Below are 22,822 nucleotides of genomic sequence, written 5' to 3' on the forward strand. Positions count from 1 at the left end.
GTTCTGGAGGAAAAATTTCATCTTAAAAAGACAGCAAGAACGTGAACGGGTGTTTGAAAACCTAACTAAAGATGGGAATAAAATTACACAAGTAAAAAAAAAAAAGCTTCTAAAAACCATAATTTCTCGGAGTGGTAAAGAGTTTTATCAGTACATAATAAAAACAATACTAATGGAAAGCAACATCAAAAACATTCTTTAAGGGACACACAGACTAAATGTTTTCCTTGCTTTGATATTAACCTTTATTTCAAATACTGCTTCTTCAAGATTCTGCAATCCAACAGCTTAAAATTTAACTAAAACTTGAAGCATTAAATTTCTTTTCCAGAAGTCTTTTCTTTTTTTTGGTGACTGGTGTGGCTAGAAGTCACATTCTTTGTCGTGTGCAAAAAACTAACTTTGAGAAATACTGGGTATTTAGTAAAGTTTAAAAATAAATTATCTGTGGGAACAAGTGTTGTATTATCACAAGGAAAACTCTGACCTAATAACAAAAAGCAATTTTGATATCTGAAGCAAGTTGCATCCTGTATCTCTCAATATATATAAAGTCTTGAGATACCATTCAGAATGCTCTAGAAATAAGAGGGACCCTGAGATGTTTATCAAAACTGAACACGTTCTCTGTACCAAGACCATACTTGGATCAATTATTATGATAAAGAATGGAAATTCAGGACATAAAGCAGTTGTCACCTTGGCTTCAACATCAGCTCAAACTGTACACCATTGGTGGCAACAAGGCAACCAAGATGTCTTAAGTTTCAGACAAACCTGCAAAAAGATGTCTGAAGTCATCCTATAACATTTAATATTAAGCTACAACTCAGGAGAACATCTCAGTGTGCTATTGCTTGCACTTTATACGCATTGATAATTGGATTTAAACAATTCAACTTTGAAAGGAAACAAGGTACCTCTCCCTCACCTGGCTGTTTTTTGCTGCTGTTCGGCACTTCTCCGTTGATCACTGGCTGTTTATTTGTGACAGTGCTGCCTCCTGACTGGCCGTTTAATACTTTAGGAGTAGATCCCAGGTTTGCAGCTATAACTGGTAACTGCTGACCTCGTTTCAGAAGCTGTTTCTGTTCCTGGTGTCGAAATCGCGGTGGTACTTCACGAGGAGGGTATCGAGGCAAGGTCTGCTGCTGCTGATTGTTGGCTGTGGCCCGCTTGGCATTATTATTAGTGCTGGTTACCGTGGAAGTGCCGTTAGAGGTGACAGGCTGAGGCTGGCTTACACTTGTCTTTGTTTGTTCTGGCACTGCCCCCACCCCCAGGAAAAAGAAAATTGGACAAAGTTATTCATCAGAACAGTATCTTAAAAACCGAAGATTAAGTAGATATTCTTAGATGTATCTGTGTGTTATGTAATGGCTTTTTTTTCTGATTAGGGGTTTTAATGAGAGTCAGTTACACCTGTGGTATCCCATAGTCACACAGCTTTAATACTTCAATAGCACGGATCTGGAAGTAGACGCTCTTACTTCTGACAAAGGTGAAGTATGCTACTGCTAACAGGTCTTCTATAGTGTTTTTTCTGACAAGTCAGCACTGCGTCAGATCATTTAGGAATTTAAACTTTACTTTAAAATATTTAAGTTTTGTTTTTTAAATCTTACTCTCATGGGAAACTTGAAAGTGTTCACAAAAGGAACAAGAGGTGAACAGGACATCCAGAACGCACTGTGAAGACTTGCTTGTTTTAGCAACCCTAACTTCCACAGGGAAATACAGGAATACCTCCAGGCAAATCTGTTGCCAGCAGAGAACTCTACAGTGCAGGCAGCACCCACAAACGGCTTGGTATGACTCCATGGCCACACTGTCAGACATCGAACACTCAACTTCAGCTCCACAGGGCCTTTCAGTGCTTTGACAGCACGCCCACTTTATGGCACGGTGAAGGCTGAACAATTTGCCAAAGTCAGCCGTGAGCGAACACACCGAACACAGATGCTAACTAAAGAGAAAACCACAACATCCTCAACTTAACACCCCAACTCCAAGCAGAGGCTGGGTGCCGGAGGGAAGCAGGGCCCGGCTGCAGCCGGCACACGCCACAGCACTGCCCCGGCTCTCCCTGTTCGCAGCCAACTGGAGAGGGACAGAGTTCAGGAGAGGAACGGCCAGGACATAAGTCAATTTAATGTACAGACTACGGGGAGTAGAAGGTATCCAAAAGCTATTAGATAAACTGGAGTTGATAAGAAGTGCTAGCGCCGTACCTGCTAATATAGCTTGGTACCTATATTTAAAAAACAACTCCGATTCCTTGCACAATGCTTCAGATGCATGTAGTGTGACAACAAATTATGTTTAAAACTGTTTTATATTAAAAAAAAAAAAAAAGCCTTAAACAACCATATTACCATTTACTACTTGCAACATTTCCTGGTTTAAAAATAACTAGCAGAACTGAAAATAACAGCTTTTTTTTGTTTTTTTCTCCTGTTGTTGTTTGGCCACTTCAGTAAATACCAGTAAATACCTAAGAATTTGTGAACAGCTCAGTACATCAGCAGCTATCACATTCCTGTGGTCCAGGTACTACCACAAGCTTTGAAATTAAAAAAGTTTTCTTGGCATACCACAATCTGTGCAACTACTGGCCTGATCGCAGCGTTTTGATCTACCGACACGCCCTCTGCTGCAGCTGATTGCTGCTAATTGCTGTGGTTCTTTACAGGTCTTTACAGTTTAAAGCACAGTTCAGCCTACACCTGAGGTGCGCTGACAGTGATACACAAAACAACCACTTTTTGCAGCCAGCATACCATTACCAAGTCAATAAAGTAGTCAAACAATAATGGCACCACTTAGGGACACAGGGGTTTTTTTAGCTCTCTGTACTCTGTATTTAAGACTTTTTTTTTTTTTTTTTACTGTCAACTTAAGTGGAAAGTACACTATACCCTGAAGAGATTTGTAATGCCACATACAACACCCTGAACCACAGCCAAGGAAAGGTTCCTTTTCTTACCCTAGTACTTTCATTCACATACAGTTACTCCTCCCAGATAAAGCAAAATAATTTACGTAAGACATTCTGTGATACATGCATACGGGGTTGGAAGCAGTATGTTTAGGGCAGTTCTGCAGTGCAGCAACATCAGTTCTTCACTTTCCTAACGAATGCTACTTCAAAGGCTTATTGTAACAAAACTGAGTGGACTTTCAGATAATCGAATCACTTTTCAACTATAAAAGGGTGCAAATTATAAATAAGCTGTTTTCGGCCAAGCCGTCCCCTAAGCTACAACATGAACAAGAATTCACAAAGTTTAAGAAAATGTTTCTCTCATATTCTGTGTATTTGCTTCCTTGGCAAATACGGTCTTCTTTGTACTATGACCAGCAAATTACATGGAAAGTCTTACCAGATAATATATCATACTAACAAAGATAGGCAGCGATTATATTTGTATGTCAATTTCAAACTGAAATTAATCAGAAGTGCTGTTAGGTGCAACAAAATTACTTCCCCTTGGGTTCCCCAAGCATTACAGAGTAAGTTTAAAGCTGCACAACTTATCCTGTCCAACATTTTCTGGTCCACAGCTTCTCAGAAGATTAAAATAATAGATTACTATTCCAATATTGCCACAATAAATTCCAAGACACTTTAATCCTTATCTTAATATTTGTCTTATAAAGAAGTTGCTTGTTTAATACAGGTTGTTCTGTACAACACTATTTCATTCTGAACCACATTAAAGCAGAAAGGTAATAATATTAACAGACCACCACAGTTAATTTACGTGACTAATAACAGCAATTTTACAAAAATGAATATTAAAAATGACAGATTTTTAAAAAGAACAAACCTGCTGAAAACCCACAAAGCAGGGGATGGTGAAGTTACGGTTTACAGAGAGATTCCAAAGAAAGACGCTTCCAACTTGTGTTGCTTTCCCACTCTGCAGATTTCATTAGAAAATGGAGGAGAAGCATGGTGTCATTTTACTGCTACAGGAGTGCTGCCTGCCAACTCCTCCTGGAGTAGGGGCCCAGTGACTTAAACTCCCCCTCCAATAAAAAAAATGGCAGCTGTCTGAATAACTTTAGTGCAGATGGAAAACAGTTTCTCACTCGCACAAAATCAGCTTACAAAGATCAAATCGCCTACTAAACCACACAAAGAACAGCATCAGGCTGTCATTTAAATGTTTCTTCTTGCTGCTGCTTAAGCTGACCTCTTAAAAATGTATTGTAATACACTCTCCCTGCATGTCATGCCCCAAAGAGTTGTCAGTGCTGGAATGCTGAAGGGCAAACAGAGGAAGTCTGGCTTTCAAGCTGACACACGTAAGATGTAGTGCTAGAATTTTCGTTGTGGAAAAATGGCCGCAGCTGTAAGCTCAGCTAGCTGATCTGGAAAATATCTAACTGTTTGCCAATTCATTAACCCCTGAAGATCCGCACAAAGGTAAACTCTAAGCCGTTTATGCGGGTAGCTTTAACAACAGGCACTTATTATTCTGCTCATTCTTACTATTTACTTTCAATATCTAAAGCTAACGGAACAGTTTTTCCAATCAGGTAAAGCGCTCTCAGGCAGACAAAAACAGCCCCGAGCCCAACAAAAACAGGAGACGGAGTGTGTTTGGGCAATGCTGCTTCACAGAGAAGAAAATGAATAAGAAGTTTCCATGGTGGGAAATATGAGTCAAAGATTTCAATTCCACACCCAGCTATTTTTAAAAGCACTTTCTGTTTCAGTGTTGATTCAAAGTTTATTCTGTTCTGCAATAAAAGTAGTACTTTATGCCCGCGCCTTCTACAGAGCAGGGCAATTCAGAGCTGAAGACTGACAGATGTTTGCAGTTCTAGCTTGGACTGTTTTGCAAAGCACAAAGCATTCAGAACAACTAACCACAACACCAGCATTTGCATAAACATTAGCGTTCGGTTTTTATGAATTATTTCACTAGGTTATTACGTACATAATTAAAGTCGGTATCCAAAAAAAGGTTTTATCTCACAATGAAATCTCACATTCTGTAGAAGCACATCACGATCGCTCAAGCGAGTATTAAAACAAGACTCAAGTATTAAATAGCATTTAGTTTAGTGCTTGGCTCATCATTAGCTCCTTGTGGCTACAGCACGGTTCAGATTCGTTTTAGGAGGAAACAGGGCAAACAGATTGATTTGTCTGTCCTTAACAGCACTGACATTAAGCACAACAAAAATACATGTTTTGTGAAACCAGAAGGAATACAACAACGATTGTTGAGAACACTGTAGGATAGCCAAGTAAGTACTTTCAAGTGATATTTTTTCTAAAAATACCTGGTACGAGAGTACTTGGATGACACTTGTTGGTCTAAGAATTTGTTATGCTAGCTGCTGCACAAATACAGAAACCTTCCCAGATAATGCTTTCATCTCTTAATTCCTATGAACGTCTTCTTCCCTCTTTTAATAAAACCAGATGTATAAAACTAGACAGGTTCGAATATTTGAGATCCACAGGAATGAAATGCATGCATTTTTAATGGCAATACTACAGTATTAAAATGCTACTTTTAGCAAAAAAGTTTATATTGGCATTTTCTTCATTACTTTCATTCTCCATCCTGAACATTATGAAGAAATCAGCACTGTTAACCTTCCTTGGAAGGAAGTCTTATAATTTACAGGCTGGTAGCTACTTCAGCTGGTATGACACCAATTTCTGTCTTAGCTAAAAAAAAAACATTTTGGAAGCATCCAAGTTCTGGGTAGAAATAAAGAAATAACCTTTCTACCCACCCCGCCCCCCACTTAACCAGCTACTTTTCTAAAAGAAAGAACGTAATTCTGAATTATTTAGAGATCCTATACTCTTGTATTTTATCTTCAGCTCACGCACAAAATAAATTATTTAAGACATTAACGCGATGGAAACTTGGAAACTAATGAAACATTAATTTGCATCCTGAATACAAGTAGACAAAACTGTTGAAACAATGCAAGAGCCACGTGCAACTCCGCAACATGTTCTGTTCCTAGAGGAACTGCTACAAAAAGGTGCATATCTGAATCCCACGATGCCTGAACTTCTTCAGCTGGACAGCCAGCTTGTGCTCCTTTGACAACTCTAAATTCCTGTTAAACTTGCTGAAATACCTTGTTTAATGACAAGGTAACATTAAGGTTGGAACTTAACACTTCCAGTCAGTAAATAATACTGGGCCTCCAAAGAGGAAATGAGAAGTAAGAAAGATTAGTTTGTCCTTCATAAGAAAGACGTTTTCTCTCGATTTGAAGATTACCGTCAGGTAGCCTACTGAGCAGAATTACGGCCCTCCCTTCCTCGTGCTATTTTTAGCCATTTGCTTTTTGCAGCCTTGTCCTTAATGTGACACACGGATGCCAACGCAGCTTAAGTACGTAGGTCAGATGTTCTTTCAAAAAACGTACATTATTATTTAAAGTAAAGTGTTGTATCATTTTCCTTCACTGTTTTTTGGACAGTTTATAACTTCAGAATAAAAACAAATACTTTCACAACTCTTTAAAACTGGTTATTATGTTAGAAGCTTTACGGCCGGCAGATAGAGAAGAAAGCAAATACTTCACCTGCACTTCAAATGCAATTTCGTACTCTGCTTGAAAAAGGGCACTTCAGTAAACACTTTTCACTCTTTATATATATATATATATATATACATATATAAAATCTCCAGCACCTTCATCAAGTATTCGGTCCGGTGCTTAGAGCCAAATATAGACTGCCCACCTGATTTCGGTGCCAGGTCCTGCCGTCAGCCCAGCGGAACCTCCAGGCCGCCTCATGCGCAGTAAGCTGCCATTAACGACATCTGCTACAGGAGCAGTGTGCTCCTGTTCACATACAGCCGCCGGGATCCAGCAGCTCCCTCTGCCACAAGCCATCAATATTCCAAAAGCCAAAACATTAGATTCCTTGAAGCAGCATGTAAAAGAGCTTACTAGAACACAGAACACAGACGGCTCTCATTCTGTCCGCAGAGCCTTGTCACACCCCGAAAACCTATTGGTCCTACAGAACCAGGTTTTTCTTTTGAACACGTACAAAAAGGGTACACATCACACTTAAGGAAAGTAGACATAAACGCCTCTCCTAATACCTTGTAATTGGTACTGCAGTACTCAGCAGGAGAAGCAGTGCATTTTTTATGTGAAGAGTCTGCCTCCTCCATTTCAACCCCACGCTAGCTAGCGTGCTTCTTCAAACACCACCTTCCTAACGGACACTTTCATTGGCTTCTTTGACTCTTCTCAAGCACAGTATGTCCTGTACCATTTTACTACCTTCATGCCAGAACAGCACTTCAAAGACGTTTTTGATTTTTCCAACAATAATTGCATCTCTGCTAAGCAGGGCGTCCAATCTCCTGTTCCTACCATTGCTCAAGTTATTAAATTAAACCCAACGTTCCCCAAAAAACAGTGATTCAGCAAGCACTCCACATGACCACTTACGCGATTATTATCCACTTTCCAACCAACTTAAAAGGTGAAAAGAATTTTTCCTCCGCTTACAGAAGGAATGGAGGATTTATAAAACCCACAAACACGGAGAATAACTGCAGTATTCCCAGCCTGCCACTAACGCCTGAGTTACAGCTTTTAAGATAGTCATCATGACCATTCTTATCACGATCAACTCTCCACACACAGTAAGTAGTTAAAATTGATAGTGATGGACATATCAATCACTTGTCTATCAAGTGTTCCTAGCCCCAGTTACCCTTACAATATTTGGAAAGCAAGTTTCAAACCACTCCATTAGGTGGATCTCTAAGTGGCCACATTAGAAGTGCAAGAGTGTTTGTGCACCTTTCAAACAAAGCCAAAAGGGAAAAGAAAAAAGCAAACAAGGATAAGATCTGAAGGTATTACGTATATGCCTAGTGCTGGTAAGTAATTAAGAATGGAAAATAGGATGAACAGAAACACTCCAACCCCTGGAACAAAAAACGTTACCCTTTACTCTTCTAATCTTTTGTGGAAGTGTTCAAAATAGTGCAAGTGAAGTTTCAAAGACCCTATCTTTCAGTAGCTTTCAGCTGACCATGTGATTCAACATATTTAAAAATGCAGAAACAATACACAGAACAGAAATAACTCTAAAGTAACTTACCTTTGATTTTTTGTTCAATGGCCTAGAACAAGAAAGAAGAAGTGTCAGTGATTTGTGCAGATAAGAGGAAAAGCCACGTGTGCACGTGCCACTTTATAGTGACATTAGCTTTTGACTTTCTTCAATTTTTTTTTAAATTATTTAATTATCTACATCAGAACCTTCTACTTCTCTCTAACCAACCCATGCCTATTATTCCTTATGCCTAGAAAGCTGTTAAAATGTTACAGAAGACAAAATTAATTTGAAAGATAAGCATATGAAACGGACTAAATTAAACTTGCAAATTAACCTGTTTGAAGTGAGTTAAAAACTGTGCCTGGAAGCAAGGAAGCTCCACCACTTCTACTGCAGAATACGGCAGGGGAAGAAAGGGGAGGGACATAGAAATCTAAAGGAGGTAAGAAAGAAAGTAAATGCAAGAGCTTTAAGTCTTTCATTTCCACAATTGTTACTCCTGTGACACAGGCAAGATGAGAGATATTTGAACATGGTTTTGTCCTGAGATAAAAATGGGGATAGAAACATTCATTGTTGCATCTCAACAGTATGGTTTTAACTAGAACAGACAGTGAAACTGACTTCATAAAGGACCTCACCGAAGCACAAATCATAATTCTTTCCATCTGAAATGGGAGTGTTCTTAGTTATCACTTCTAAAATACACTAATGCAGAAGCAAAATGGGATTTAATCCGATAGGGTCACTTTGGTAGCTGTATACAACCTGTTTTAATTAGGGTATTGCATATATTCACATGGTGCAATAAAGTCATTTGCAGTAATATTTAAACTATGATTATCTATAATTAAAACCTTGACAGAAAAAGAGAGTGCATACGCACACCAAAAAATTATTGATCCACTGATCTGATGTGCGACCTAGACGTAGACATTATCACTGCTAGGACTGAGCACTGCGATGTTATTAATGACACTCCAGTACCATGTCCTCACTTCTCTTAGGAAAAGTAACAGAACATTAACAGAAAAAAACCTTTTTCAATTTCTTAAGTTGACAAAGGCAAGGATACATACAAAAATTTATTATACTGACTGTCTAAATGCACCTTTTTTTTTTTTTTAATTTATGCTGTTATAGGTTGATAAAAATAGCTAAAGTTTGAGTATCTGCAAAATCTCTCCTGAAGAAAATCCACTCCACTTACAGCAAGCATCATCCACTGGAATTAAGAAAGCAAAAGCAAAATCAATGGCTGCTTACATGAGGGCATCAAAAAACCCACATCATGTTCATTTTCGGTTTGCCTACTTACCCTCATTACCCTGACTCCAATATCACTGCTCCTCATCCTCACTCTCCAAAAGCTGATATACTTGGGGCTACTACCTCATGTCACAACTTTTCATTATGCTTTAGAAAGACTAGTTTAAAAAAAATATTTTGAAGACTTGGGAGGTTCTGTACGCACTTAGAATTCCAGGGTATTTATTTCATGCACAACAGCTGGCTTGGAACCACATGCTCAAAACACAATATATGCTCATAAAAGGTATGTGTGATACAATCGCTTCTGTGCCATGAAAGCCGCTCAACGTCAGGGAGCCAGCACCACCCAACAGAGCATAAGTTCTCTAAGTTGAGCATCACACCTCTGCGATAGCTGCCGTTCTCCTACAATCCCTGTCTTTTAGTTCCAATCATTAAAGGACCGCAGTATATACAAAAACAAGCATCAGCTGTTCCTTCTCCAGTGTGATTGGATGATGCATGGATATGTGCTTGTTTTTCCTAGCAAGCCTAAGGTTTATAATACTAAATAGCATATTCTGAAGAGATCGAGCAGAAAAAGTTAGATTATAAAGCAAAAAGGTCAAGTTTGATCAATCTGAAATTACTCACAAATATGAAATAGCAGATAGGCACCCTCAAAAAACCAGCACATTTGTGAGCTACTTCAACATGTTTTCCATTTACATCTAGAATCAAGCTACATCTGTAATAAGACTTTTTTTTTTTTTTTTTTTTTTTAAAATCTAAATTAACTGGCAGTTGTTTGTTGCTGTGGTTTTTCAGAGACATATTTTCTTAATCTACATCAAGCTTAGGCTTCTCCAGGAATGCACATGAGCATCCTTGTGGGAACCTACTGCTTCTTCCACAAGATGCCTCTTAAAATTGCTGATGTATCAAGCCCAAGCACTTGATATTCTGTTACTCTGAGAATACAGCAAACAAAGACATGTAGCTTAACAGCAGGCAATCGTGCTATATGGAAGGAGAAAGCAAAAGCAAAACATTCAATTACAGGTAAGTGTTTGGTGTCTTCACTTTCAAAATATATTTATGCTTTTACTTCTTCCAAAAATGCACTCAAACAGCTTTCCAACTCCCGAAAATACTAAACTTGGGGAGAAGAGAACCCCAAAGAACCACTTACTTGAAAGACTTGAATTCTACAAGGAAACCAACGCCTTTCTCATTAAAAATTTCCATTTAAATTCCATATTCTGTGCCTGGTCACAAGAATTCCAAGAGAATGAGTTACAAGTCTACAGTTGAGGTCCAAAAATCATTATGCAGCATTGCTGTCAGCTGCTGAAAAGATTACGGAACCTCATTCTGAAATATGAGCCAACACCTCATCTTTTCCAGAAGGACCCTTTCTGGACAATTTTACTTAGATTTCTCATAAGATTAGACATGCCACATTTGGTACAGGTGTGCAACAAACGCCTTTGTTTAGGCTAACAAACAGAGAGAACTGATACTGAGGAAGTTTTCAAACTTCAGGTGGACTTAACTGGCAATCAGGAAAAAGAATGATCATCTCAGGAGATTATTTGATCTCTGAAGAACCTGTACACAAAGCCAGTTCAGAGGCTCTATATGTCAGTCACCATTACCTAACTGACAGTAGATATAAAGCATAAAAAATAAATTAAAAATCCCACTTTTGTATAACAACGGATTTAACAATATAAACCACTGATGAAAAGAAGTAATCCACAAGCACTTTTTAATGCTCAACATACCTTTTTTTGAGCAGCTTCCTTCTTCTTCTTGTCTTCTTTTCTCTTTTTCCTTTCTTCCATCAACTGTTCTTCCTCTTCTTGCACTAAATCCCTGAACCACACAGTTTGTAATTAACTCTCCCAAAATACAATCTGTACACACTTAGATTCATTTTAGAACAATTATTTCACAGTGACCCAAAAGGAACTGGGGAATTTTACTTCTAATTGGATAATATTTCTATAGGGACTATGTATGTTCACTGCAAATTGTGAGTGAAAAAACTTGAAGAGCAGATGCAGTGCCAAGACACGTATAATATTTGCCTTTTATAAAACATGTAACGAAGGCTTAGACATTAATTCCATCCCAAAGCCACTCTCAGTTCAGATGTTATTTAAGCTCTACCTGCTGCTGCGAATTAGCACGCCTCTGAGCTCTCCCACACCGCGTTTGCCTACTGCCCGGCGCGGTCAGTCCTGGCCGGGCACAGTGTGGCTGCACGCACCTGCCTGGACCAGCGCTGGTTCCTACGCAGCCACCGAGCTAACGCAGGAATCTGCATCAGCTCCCCAATCTTAAATGCCACCTCTGCCAAGAAACATCCCATGTAGGCATTTTCTTGCCAGAGCAGTGAGGTAATTCAGCCGGCTGTGTGTGTGTGCAGACGCTACTGCTGCCAAAGGATGCATGAAGAAGCAGAACACACTGAAGAGCATGGTCAAATCTGGGCTTTCAATAGGAGAGCAATTTTAGAGCACCTTAAATTAGTGAGAAAACTAACTTGTAACAGGTTTTATGTTTGTCATTAAATTAAATTCACTTAATACAAAGTTTTATGTGCTAAAACAGAAGGCTTAACTACAACACTACTTCACAGGTTATGCTGCAGTCTTTCAAAAACAGACTTTATCAGAGAAAATACAAAAGGGAGAACATGGAGAGTATAAAAAGCAGGAAGAAATAAAGGTATACAAGCACGTAAACATCAGAGAGGGAGCCTACGAATACTCAGCTACTTCAAAGTTTGAGATTCAGACAGTAAATATTTTTTATTTACTAGAAAACCTACTTGCAAGACTCCTTCACCACTTCAAGGTCAGGAATGTTTACAAGTTCAAAAGCTTTGAAGCTTTTGGCCCACACGCCCTGACCATACAGTCAGGTGGACACAATTAAGAAAAAGTTGAGAATGTTTTTCTAGTCCTCTTCTCGCAGCACATCTGTGCTATCCCAAACACCTCCGATAGCCTGAATCTTAGCAGCAGCTCCAACACACACCCACCCTCTGAGGAAATCACGTCCTTCAAACAAATCCTGATTTCTATGCACTTTGAACGGGACGTGGGAATAAACTGCACAGATGTTGACTAAGTAAAGGAAGAAGACACCACATTTACTCTTTGAACAAACTTCAGAGATTAGGAGAAGTCCTGTTTTCTAAAGCAATGTTCATAAGCCACCAGCTTGCTCCCAGATCTGTACGTGCTTTCTATTCCATCAGCTGCAGCGCGAGAGGTGCTCACATCCCAAGCTGCCGTGGAGATCACCAGACAGTACAAGCGAACAGACTCACATCTGTTACTTACTGCAGCAAAAGAGAAAGCTGAGACACAACTAAGGGAAGGGTTACGGAATTTACACCCCGGTTGGTGACAACTGGTCTTGTTGGCATTTATCTCCAAAGTTCAGCTTTGAACACAAAAACAGCTGTGATTTTTTTTCCTTTTATCTTTGCCACGCGTTTCACACGCTAAGCAAGGCAAAACAGGAGAAAATATTCTATTACACACTTACTTTGAATATATAAAAATCTCTTTTAAAAAAGTCAGCCTCGTCCAATGACACGGATACAGATTTACTCGTATTAATAAAGACAACCGTGCTTATACAAAACTTTGGAGGGAAAAAACCCAAACATATCATTAAGGAGCAGTCAGTAAGTGGTTTACTTTTGCCTAGAAACACTTGGCTCCTTTTCAACCCCAAGTTACCTACAACTACAAAACTGCTGCTTAAAATATAATTAGATATAAAAACCAGAAGTGATGCAACTGAATACAATAAAATACAGGATACGTAAGAAGCATCAAATCTTTCATTACTTCTTTAGATATATAATTAATCAGATAATTCTACACTTGGTGCAGCTCACGTCCCATTCAAAATGAGTCGAGGTATCAGTTAATTTTCTTTTATTTTTTTAGTCAACATGTGTCTTCTAGTTGCCCAGTTCCATTGTGGCAAATGCATGTAACTTCCTCACTTTTTAAGCAGACAAACCAGTATTCTTATGCCAGCTGCCTCTCATGTGGTAGGTGGTGTCAGTGCAACTAATACTAAACACCAGCTCATCAGGTCTTCTCTTTATGGCAGCCAGAAAATTCTTATATTTAGCATTCTGCATAATCCTGCCAGCCTTTTGGGAGAGGTGAGCATCACATCATCGCTGCCCATTTGATTTCTACCTTTAAGCTTTAAGACTGTTCTTCTGTCCCATTGCGAGATTCTTTAGCACAACCTTAAAAGTGGTTCTCCTCCCAGCAGGGAGATGCCACAATAATGAGACCTATACTTAAATCTCAAAGCTTGTGGCCATTCGGCTATTATTATTATTATTAGAAACAAGAAGAGACACAATGCAGTAATGCTTTCATATGGCATTGGGGAATAAAAAAGGCTGCAATACTTTAAATATTTACAGGGCACAGAAACTTCTGAGCCCATTCATGTTACCCAAGATACAGCCATAAGATCATTTTTTGCATGTGCTCGCTGAAACATTTCACTCACACCTATTTCTTCCAGTACACTCAGACAACAGCTATACTTAGCTGAGTTAGTAAAAATGTATTTGGAGAGCAGGAAGTTTTGTATTCACGAAATTAACAACCGTCTGCTTTTTTTGTCGTCGTTTTTGTTAATTTTTACTTAATTACAAATTTTTGACTTCTCTGACTTCTCTCTGTAAACAAATTCTTTGGAGCATGACTGCATGTATCTGAATAGCAACTAATAAAAACAGGAACCAGTTTTCATTCCTGTTTGCCAAGATCTTTGTTCTCACTGCAAATCTGATTTCATCCTCCACTTGTTTATTTTCCCAGTGGTCCCTTCTGGTGGGATATCACTGATTTGTTGTAAAGCCAGCATTCTTTTTCTCCTCCAACAGCTCCAGGGTGACTGTTACAAGCACTAACAAACTTCCCTTGCATGGGTTAAACAAACCAGCATGACAGCACAGGTAGAACTGTAGCATGCTTTGCCAGTGAACAGCCAACTGATAGCAGTATTCCTCCCACCACCACTCTAAAAAGCTTCTCCAGACCAAGCTCTATCCTTTAAAATTTTCTGATGACAGACAGCAAGCAACACTTGCTTCTTTTTAATAAATCATTGCTTCTCATGTGTTGAGATATGCAAACTAACTGTTCTTTCCGGGATCGCTCTGCATTTCAGTTGTAGGCAATGTGGTTATTCCACATTTTCTCAGTTTTATTTATCATCAGGCTGCAAGGTTCAGCGAGGACTGTGTTAATGCAAAAAGCTATCTTGCATTTGCAGTTAGGTATCAATGAGCAATTAAGAGCTTAGTCATGTAACCACAGCAAACAATCACCGCTGGCCAGGTTAGTTTAAAGCAATCCCTTGGACACACTGCAAATCAGAGGTACCCTCTCTGCTGGAGCACAACGCACAAGCACTTGGCACACGTGTGGCTGGACTGACACCTGCACAAGGCTGTGTTCAACACATTCCCTGGAGCAGTTCTCTGCCTACCTTGTCCCAGGATCACCCCAGGAAAAAGTACCAACACAAGCAGGCTGTGCAGCTGGAATCGTTGTCAGCGTCCCATGACTTTCTGCTTCCCAGAGACTCCTTAGCCCTGGAGAGCCAGGTTCTTTGTTCTGGAGCAGCCGCCTAGTCCGGTCACGGTTCTTCCTGGGCCCCGTGTCCCCGCACCTAGAAGCGCTGGGTGCGCACGCCTTCGTATGAGACGAGAAGCTGCAAGGCCTTAGCAAGAGGTGACATCTGGGGAACAGGCTGTTGCACTCAGCAGCAGACAACCAGCCTGAAACTTGGCCTTGCTAGGCTGCGGAGCCCCAGGGAAACAGTTCAACTCTCCTGACTGCCACCTGAATTAATTGTTCCAGCAAGCTCAACAAGGGCACGGGTTAAAGCCCTCTGCTGCAGGAAGCGCATCAACGCCGCAGGATGGTGCGTAACACACAACTGTCTACTGGAATAAAAGGTTACTGAAAGGATTTCTAATATCCTGAGAAGAATTCTAAGGGTTAAGAAAGCCACTAACGCTTTTTGCTTAACAAATGTTAGTGCTTCACATGCAGAAACTTCATTAACTGAAAAATCATTCAGGTTTCAGAAGAAAGCTAGAGCACTGCAAAAAGCACAGGCGATGCAAAGCAGTATTTTCACAACAAAAAAAGTGACTCATCGATCTTGCTACAACTAAGTCAACATGATTACATTTTATTTTTAGAATAGGAATGCTAACAAATAACACACCAGTAGCTCTGCAATATTCAACCTCAGCATCACTTTTCAGCTTCCACACAGGACCATTAAAATTCCTAAATTATGACACTGATCATTCTATTTTCATGTAGTTAAGAAGAGATTTTACATGACAAAGCCAGCTCAGCACACACACAAACTGGGATTCGTATGCATCAGGACCCTGAAAAAAAGACCTACCTACAGGTAGGTTTTAACAAGAGCATTAGATTACTGTCATAATGTTAAATCTCAATGACAGAACAGCAAAATTAAGTCATTGTACAACTAAATAACAGAAAAGTCCTTATTGCCCATTCATTAAAAATGTGAGTCTTTCAAGGAACGTACTCCTACTACCACTACCCTCTAACATAAGCATAGACCTAAAAATAAAAATAAAAAATTAGATTTACCGATTAAGTCATCACAGTCTAAGGCAGAACTCCTAAATTTCCATCTCTGACAGCCAAAAGAGCAAATCTCCCTTCTTTCCAACAAGTTAATAGGTGACCCTACCAGCAGGCAGCAAGTGCTACTATTCATGCACTGGATTCCACCATCCCTTAGAACACACAATTACAACAAGCTACGTTTTTAATGCTACTCCTTGAGAAGTTACGTAGTATTTCTCATTTATCACCTTATACTTCCATAGCTACTTTTGCCTGTTCTGCCCTCAAGGCTTTATGTATCAGTACAAATTACCAACAGCTTCATGTTACTGTGCAGCATTTACCAAAAAACACTGTAGGAGCACAGACTAGCAGGAACAAGAGGAAAATGCAAAAACAACCAGCTCTTTTGCTGGGCTCTTCCCTGCATCTAGGTAGGTGCACGCCATGGCCTTGGAAAACAGAGGAGGTGTTGGTAGCAGCGTGCCTGGCCCCTCAGCCTCTGCAAATTCTGGTTCATAAGACATATATAAGCAGACTTCTATTATTTCCCCTATCAGCCAGCCAGCCTTCACTGCAACTACATCCAAAGGACATTTCCTTTTCCTACTAAATAATTGGATTAGCTTGCTCAATGCTAAATGGCGTTAACAAAAATGCAAACCTTGTTCTGCAATTTAGATCAACTGCAAATAAGACACCCGTGCCATATGAAATTTACATTTGAGGCTGGAGTAAAGACCCTTAGTTTAAGCAGCTTAACTTGAAAGATATTTCAAGTTATTTTCAAGTGAGACCAAATGAAAATTTATCTCCATCTCAGGAGAGACTACATTTTTGAAAGCTCTGAGAACATACACGTAGAAGTTGCAACTGTCTGCATGACTGTGAATAGACTGAGTGCTAGATAAATGCACAAATAGACAAATGCTAGATAAATGCTATCAATCACATCGAAATTCCCCCCCAGTTGTGGCAGTCTTGTCACAGTAACTCCCTCAGCACAACTTGTTTGTGTAAGGAAAAAAACACATACCAGAACTCTTTACTTATTTAAGCCATTTTTAAAAAATATATACTTTTCTTCTAAGACAAGTACCACTTTTGCAAGACAAAGTGCCTCGTGATTCTGGGTGACTTTTGAGATTAAGTCTTTCAGTTTGTTACTATCCGTTGTGCCATTGAGTGGAAAGCAGCTACATTCTGCCTTCTGCAGTCATTCTGCTACTTCTTTAAGCTTTGACAGTGCCAACATCTAATTTTACATTTTGTCTGATTTGTTATTTGGCTTGCAATCTGGAAAAGCTGTAACATTCAAGATGTAAACAATGCAGGTAACATTTACATCAAGTCATATTTTACTTGTTACTTTAAGTCTTGCAAAAACTTCTATTAATGTGTTACTTAAAAAGCAACAGTTTAGCATTTTAAAAATGTATGGGCTGAAATAGAGAAAGTAGTTAGACATATTTAACCTCTGTTCTCAGACTATATCAGAATCAAGTATACCCATATTGTCCTGAAATACATAATGAGGATGCAATAATTAACGTTTGTAAAGCTTGCTTTCTTTGCTGTTATACAAAAGGGAAACATGCTACACCACAATAAAATTACAATTCCAGTCACCCCACTGAGGAAATTATGGTTACAATAAGATTTTTGACACAAATTAAGATCTAAGACATCGCACTGCAGTATTATGAACACAGTGTTTATCTCAGAGTGAAAAGCACACAGTACTCGCACCCAGCAAATGTCAACGCTGAAATAAATCAAGTCGCCATCCCACCACGAATGCCAGTTATCTAGCACTCATCAGAACTAAGCTACTTATGGAACAGAATTGCATTAATTGGGTTTTGAGATTCTTCAAGTGAACGCTGGCACTCAGAACGCATCTCTACAAAGGCTGCTGAAGATGTCAGCACTGTTACAGATGCTCACGTTGTGTTTGCCAGCCAAACAGCTACCTCCTCAATTCACTTCCAGACCAAATTAAAGTCACACTGCCCCACAAGATGGTGCTAGTACATTTTAAAGACACTTAGCACCAACAAACGCTTCAGGCCATGAGGCTGGGAAGGGATTCTCCCAGAGGTATCCTGCATTAGGCTACTCTGAAGCTCTTGAAACACCGCAAAGCCTGCACTTGGGTTTTCAGCGTCATTCCCCTGGCCAAGTGTGCTAAACGCACTGAGTGACCGACCGCTGGCTGGCACTAGTCCTGACCAACATGAGGCGGGCGGGCTGGCCCAGGCGGGCAGCTCTTTTCACTGGACAAAGGAGACGAGTTAAACAACCAGCCCCTAGCGGCCCTGTCCTAATATCTGGAGCTAAAAGGACATTTATTAATAACCGAAAGTAAAACGGTGTTTATTGGTCTGCTTCTTGAAAGGGCATGCATCATTCAGCATATTTATTGATAGCAGGGCGCTTGAGACACTGATAGCATGCTTGCTATTGAATCAACAAACATCAACTTCTGTGTTAATTAGTTATGGATTTCCGCCCTCTACCCCTTTGCTATATGGCTTAAACATAAAAGTAGCAACTGGAAGCGATTACACACAGTGGCTTCTGGAACCACTTCAAAATCTCCAGTGACAAATAAATTATTTGAAAAAAAAACTTAATTAAAAACAAAACAATAACAACAAGTAAAGAACAATTTCCCTGTTTGCTCTTCTAGTTATAGATTAACTTGCAGTGCTACAGGTGGAACAGTCAGCAAGTTCCATAAGCATACGGAATTGAAAGACCTTTTATAATTCTGCAAAAGCAGCAAATGCATGCATGCACTACTTAACTCACCTCTGCCTGATATTATATACAGACCTCCAAACACATTGCCAAGACATGTTTTTGCTGTATTCAACCTAAAATTTCCCTAATATTTATTTTTTTTTGATAGTGCAAATACATACAGCTAGCAATAAAAACTATTCCTCAGTTTCTAAAATCCAATAGTTTGCTTTTGTATTAAGCCATCATTATATAACAACCAACTAGAAAAATGTGTATTTTAGTTAAAAATTGATCCTCCTATTCCCTTATTAACACTTCCTACAAAACAGTGTATCACAACACAAAGAACATTCTCCAAGTTTATGGAAGAGAAGCCAGTACTTTGAAGTTAACAACAAAGGACACCTAAAACATGCCTTAAATTGAAGCACTCTGACAACTAAAACCACTCGGCACATTACACAGGAGCAAAGAAAGCCCCTGACAAGAAAATGAAACCACCTGTATACAAATTTTGCATGTGTTAATTCTTCCCATCTATTAACGTAAAGAAGAGGCGCTGCCAAGCTCAAAACTGATACCTCAGTGCATAACTAATTAGCAAATAGGTGCCAGCTACTTTCTTTTCAGCTTTTAAAATACCTGTCTTTATCACCCTAGCAGTGAGGTGACAGAAGTTCAACTATCGTGTCTACCACCATCAGTTATTACAGACACTCATCTTTCCCACTTCCCTAACGCAGAAGCTGGCTCGGCAGAACCACGCTACAAATATGCCATAGTTCCGGAATAACATTTTGGTTCCATTTTCTCCCTGAGGCTTCACCTAAAATTAGGGTTTATCACGTTTACTGCCGTGCAATCATACCAGTCTATTTCCCAAAGACTTTGTCATCTAAATAGACAAGACCTTAGTAGTAGCAATAAACAGTCCCTATCTTCACTTAACAAATGGGGACGGGAAGATCTATTACACCGCTTCTCCAGAGGCGGGCTGGGGGTGCAGGATATCTGTAACATGTGCACAAACATGAACACCGACTGCTCAAGTCCAGCACCATCACTACTGAAGAGTGCTTCAGTATTACTGGTGTGGAGTCAAGAAGCACACTGCGCAATGGGTTTCCTGTAGCACTAGAAAAGGAAGAGGTAAATGCAAGCTACCTTATGGGGACAACCTGGAAAAGAATACATCATTTTGCTTAAGGATCTCTAAAGGTCTTGAAAGGTATAAACAGGATGCTGCCTCTTTGCAGTAAGCTCTTCTCGTTTGACTGCAGAAGTCATCCTGTAAGAAGTTTACCAGGAAAAAAGCCCTGCCCCTCCTGCCTCTGAGAAAAAAAAAAAATAATAATAACAGAAAATCAAGTGCCTAGGTATCAGCAGAAACCACTACATTTCTCACTCTGTTACAGCAAATAAAGAAAGCCTCATGCAAATATGGCGGTCATTCTAACAGAGAAGAGTTAAGAAAAAAAATAACAACCTTACAGCAGTAACTTAGAAGAATTCATGGATGAAATCTGGAGGTATATATGCTGTCAGGGAAAGTCTGCTTTCCCAGAACACGGACAGTGTGCAACCAGTGCAGACGGAGCAGAAACGGGTGAATGAAAGCAGAGTTGTTAATCTTCCCTATAATTTGTATGCTTGTGAAGTAAGAGTCAACTGCCTGTGCTTGGGAGTAAAACTGTAAGCATATTTCAGACATTTACCTTCTGTCAGTTCCACGTAAGTGAGGTAGAAAAGCCCTGTTCAGCAAACAGAATTAGGAAGCTATTTCTTCAACCAAGATAACTACTGCTTTATTTTTTTATTACTGCTAATTTACTGCTGCTGATTTGACCCAATTTTAGTTGCATTCCTCTCGTTAATAGTCGGAGGTTACACGTTCTTGCTCAGAGGTTGACTGAACAGGTTACATTTCAGTTGTAATATTATGCAACAATAAAATGGGCAACACGTGTATTTGAATTACTGTTGCCAGTCATGCACTGTGCTTCTTTTTGAAAGCAGCAGTGCACACCTAGCCCACTGCAGAAGTGCATTTTAAAGAGGACGCAGACCAAATGAAGATCCTTTTGTGAGAGGCCAAACAAGCCAAATTTCTAATCCCGAGTTTAAAAGTCGTCACTCTAACTGGGTAAGCAAGCTTATTACCAGCTGTAATGCTTTATTGCATACCAACAGTCTAAACCAATATTTAAGTAAGATTTACAAAAAGGGTATTTCCTACCTAGTTATTTTTAAGTGTAAACTCCAAAGGCAAGTTCAGAACTTACATGAAGAAATTCCAGCATCCCACAGTTTACAGTCTGTATACGCACTATGAAGTTTTAGATTAAGAGAAGATGTCCAATGGGTCTATTTACCTTTCCCAGGGAAAGATATTTACTCTTTTACAATTTGACTAGGTCACTGCAAATTTAATAAGATCATAAATAACGATAGCAGAGAAAGAATGAAGGCTATCTGTTGAGCTCTGCAATAGTAAAACAATCAGGCCTATCCCGAGTCGGCATGCTGCAGCTTTACCAGGCTGTGCACCCACATGATGAAAATTCCCTCACTAAACAGAAACCAGTTAGATGACAGCTTTCTGAAAGCAACTGATACGTTAAGGGAAAAAGCAACTCTAAATCATTTACATGAAGAAAACACGTAGCTCCTGTGTCAGAAAACTGAGACCCGAGCCCTACCAGAAGTTACTCAGTGAACCTTGATCTGCTCTCACTCCCCACAAAACGCTTTCTTCAGGCAGTTGTACCGTTTACTTTCACCTCTTTCCACTATCTATACTGCCAGCGTGACAGGAGAGACCTCACGAGCAATTCAATGGATCTTCACATCTTTGTGACTCTAAGACTTGTGCCATTATAAATATGTATCTCAGCGCTCTATCTAATAACATGGTTCTGAGATTGATTCTGGAATCAAGTATATACTGAGTACTATCCACAGAATGCTAATGATTTAATTTTTTAGACTGCTTCGGAATTTTTGGTGGACAGGTTAAAGAGTTGTAACTCAAAAATATTCTGTTCAAGTAAAGTCCATTTAACAATTACCCTGACATTATATTCAGGCATCATTTTTACATACATCTTGAAGATTCCATATACATTGTACAGATGCCAACAATAAAACGGAAAAAACAAATCCTGTTTAGGCATATCATCAAAAAAGGAAGACACACTGACAACAGGGGAAAGCCAATCAATTTTCACAGCGTAATCGTAAATCAATCTGAAAGTTTGGGACCAATTAACTGCCATAAGTAAGAGAAAAGCAAGCTATGTAAAAATTAGCCATCAGTTTAATTCAGGGTTTAAACATGTTTCAATTGGCCCTAGTAAAAGCCTCCCGGCAAATGAGCCTAGTAAACAAATTCTATTAGAGAATCTGACACTGTTATTACGTAAAAGAAACTATATTTAAAAAGTGTTTAGACCACAGAACTACCTAAATTGCAGATTCCCCCATGCAATAGAGAAGCACATTTTCAATTGTTTAATCCTTATAATTAACGTGAAATTAAAGGCCCAGGAAAAAAAAATACATAATTTTTAGCCTTAGGTTGACGCTTTCCGAACTGCGGGAGTGAATTCAAACGAGCATCTTACCTGCTTAGTTTTCTTTCGACTTCTTTGGTAGCTTTAGCTTCCAATTCTCTGGAACAGAAAGCGGTGTTGGTTCCCATGTCAACACAAACGCAGCAGAAAGCAAGAAATAAAGCCGCGGCGGGGTTAGGACACACACCGAGCTCCATCGGCCGGCTTGCCGGGAGGACGCGGGCAGAGCCCAGGCTGCCGGTACCGGCCGGGGGCGCTTCCCCGGGCCCGCCGGGGCACAGCCAACGCCGCCCTCGCCCCCCCGCAGCCCGCGCTCACCCGGCGGGGCCGCCCCGGCGCCGGCCGTTCCGTTCTGCTGCATCACCTCGCGCCGGGGCCGCCTAACGGCGCTCGCCGCCACCTCCCCGCGCCAGCGGCTGCAGGGTACGGGCGGCGAAACGGGACCGGGGGCTCCGCGGGGCGCTGCCGGGGGCTCCGCCGCCTCCCGCCGCCCTGCCCCG

At 40.0% G+C, this 22,822-nt stretch overlaps 1 protein-coding gene across 10 annotated transcripts in view; it reads right to left on the reverse strand.

Annotated features, from left to right (window-relative positions):
• Positions 1-22,822, reverse strand: part of TNRC6A (trinucleotide repeat containing adaptor 6A) — an 83,887-nt gene that overhangs the window by 25,948 nt on the left and 35,117 nt on the right. For 8 of the 10 annotated variants that reach the window (XM_035339059.1, XM_035339064.1, XM_035339058.1 and 5 more), the window contains 4 exons: positions 22,374-22,421; positions 11,113-11,203; positions 8,117-8,138; positions 932-1,267 (listed from right to left, as the gene is read on the reverse strand). In XM_035339059.1, coding sequence (XP_035194950.1) covers positions 932-1,267; positions 8,117-8,138; positions 11,113-11,172 — 418 coding nt within the window. In that variant the 5' untranslated portion in view covers positions 11,173-11,203; positions 22,374-22,421. Of the gene's footprint in view, positions 1-931; positions 1,268-8,116; positions 8,139-11,112; positions 11,204-22,373; positions 22,422-22,640; positions 22,721-22,822 lie in introns of those variants that run through there. The other 2 variants (XM_035339060.1, XM_035339063.1) reach the window with 2 other exon arrangements.

The sequence above is a fragment of the Oxyura jamaicensis genome, chromosome 14, assembly GCF_011077185.1.
Source record: "Oxyura jamaicensis isolate SHBP4307 breed ruddy duck chromosome 14, BPBGC_Ojam_1.0, whole genome shotgun sequence".
Taxonomy (NCBI): domain Eukaryota; kingdom Metazoa; phylum Chordata; class Aves; order Anseriformes; family Anatidae; genus Oxyura; species Oxyura jamaicensis.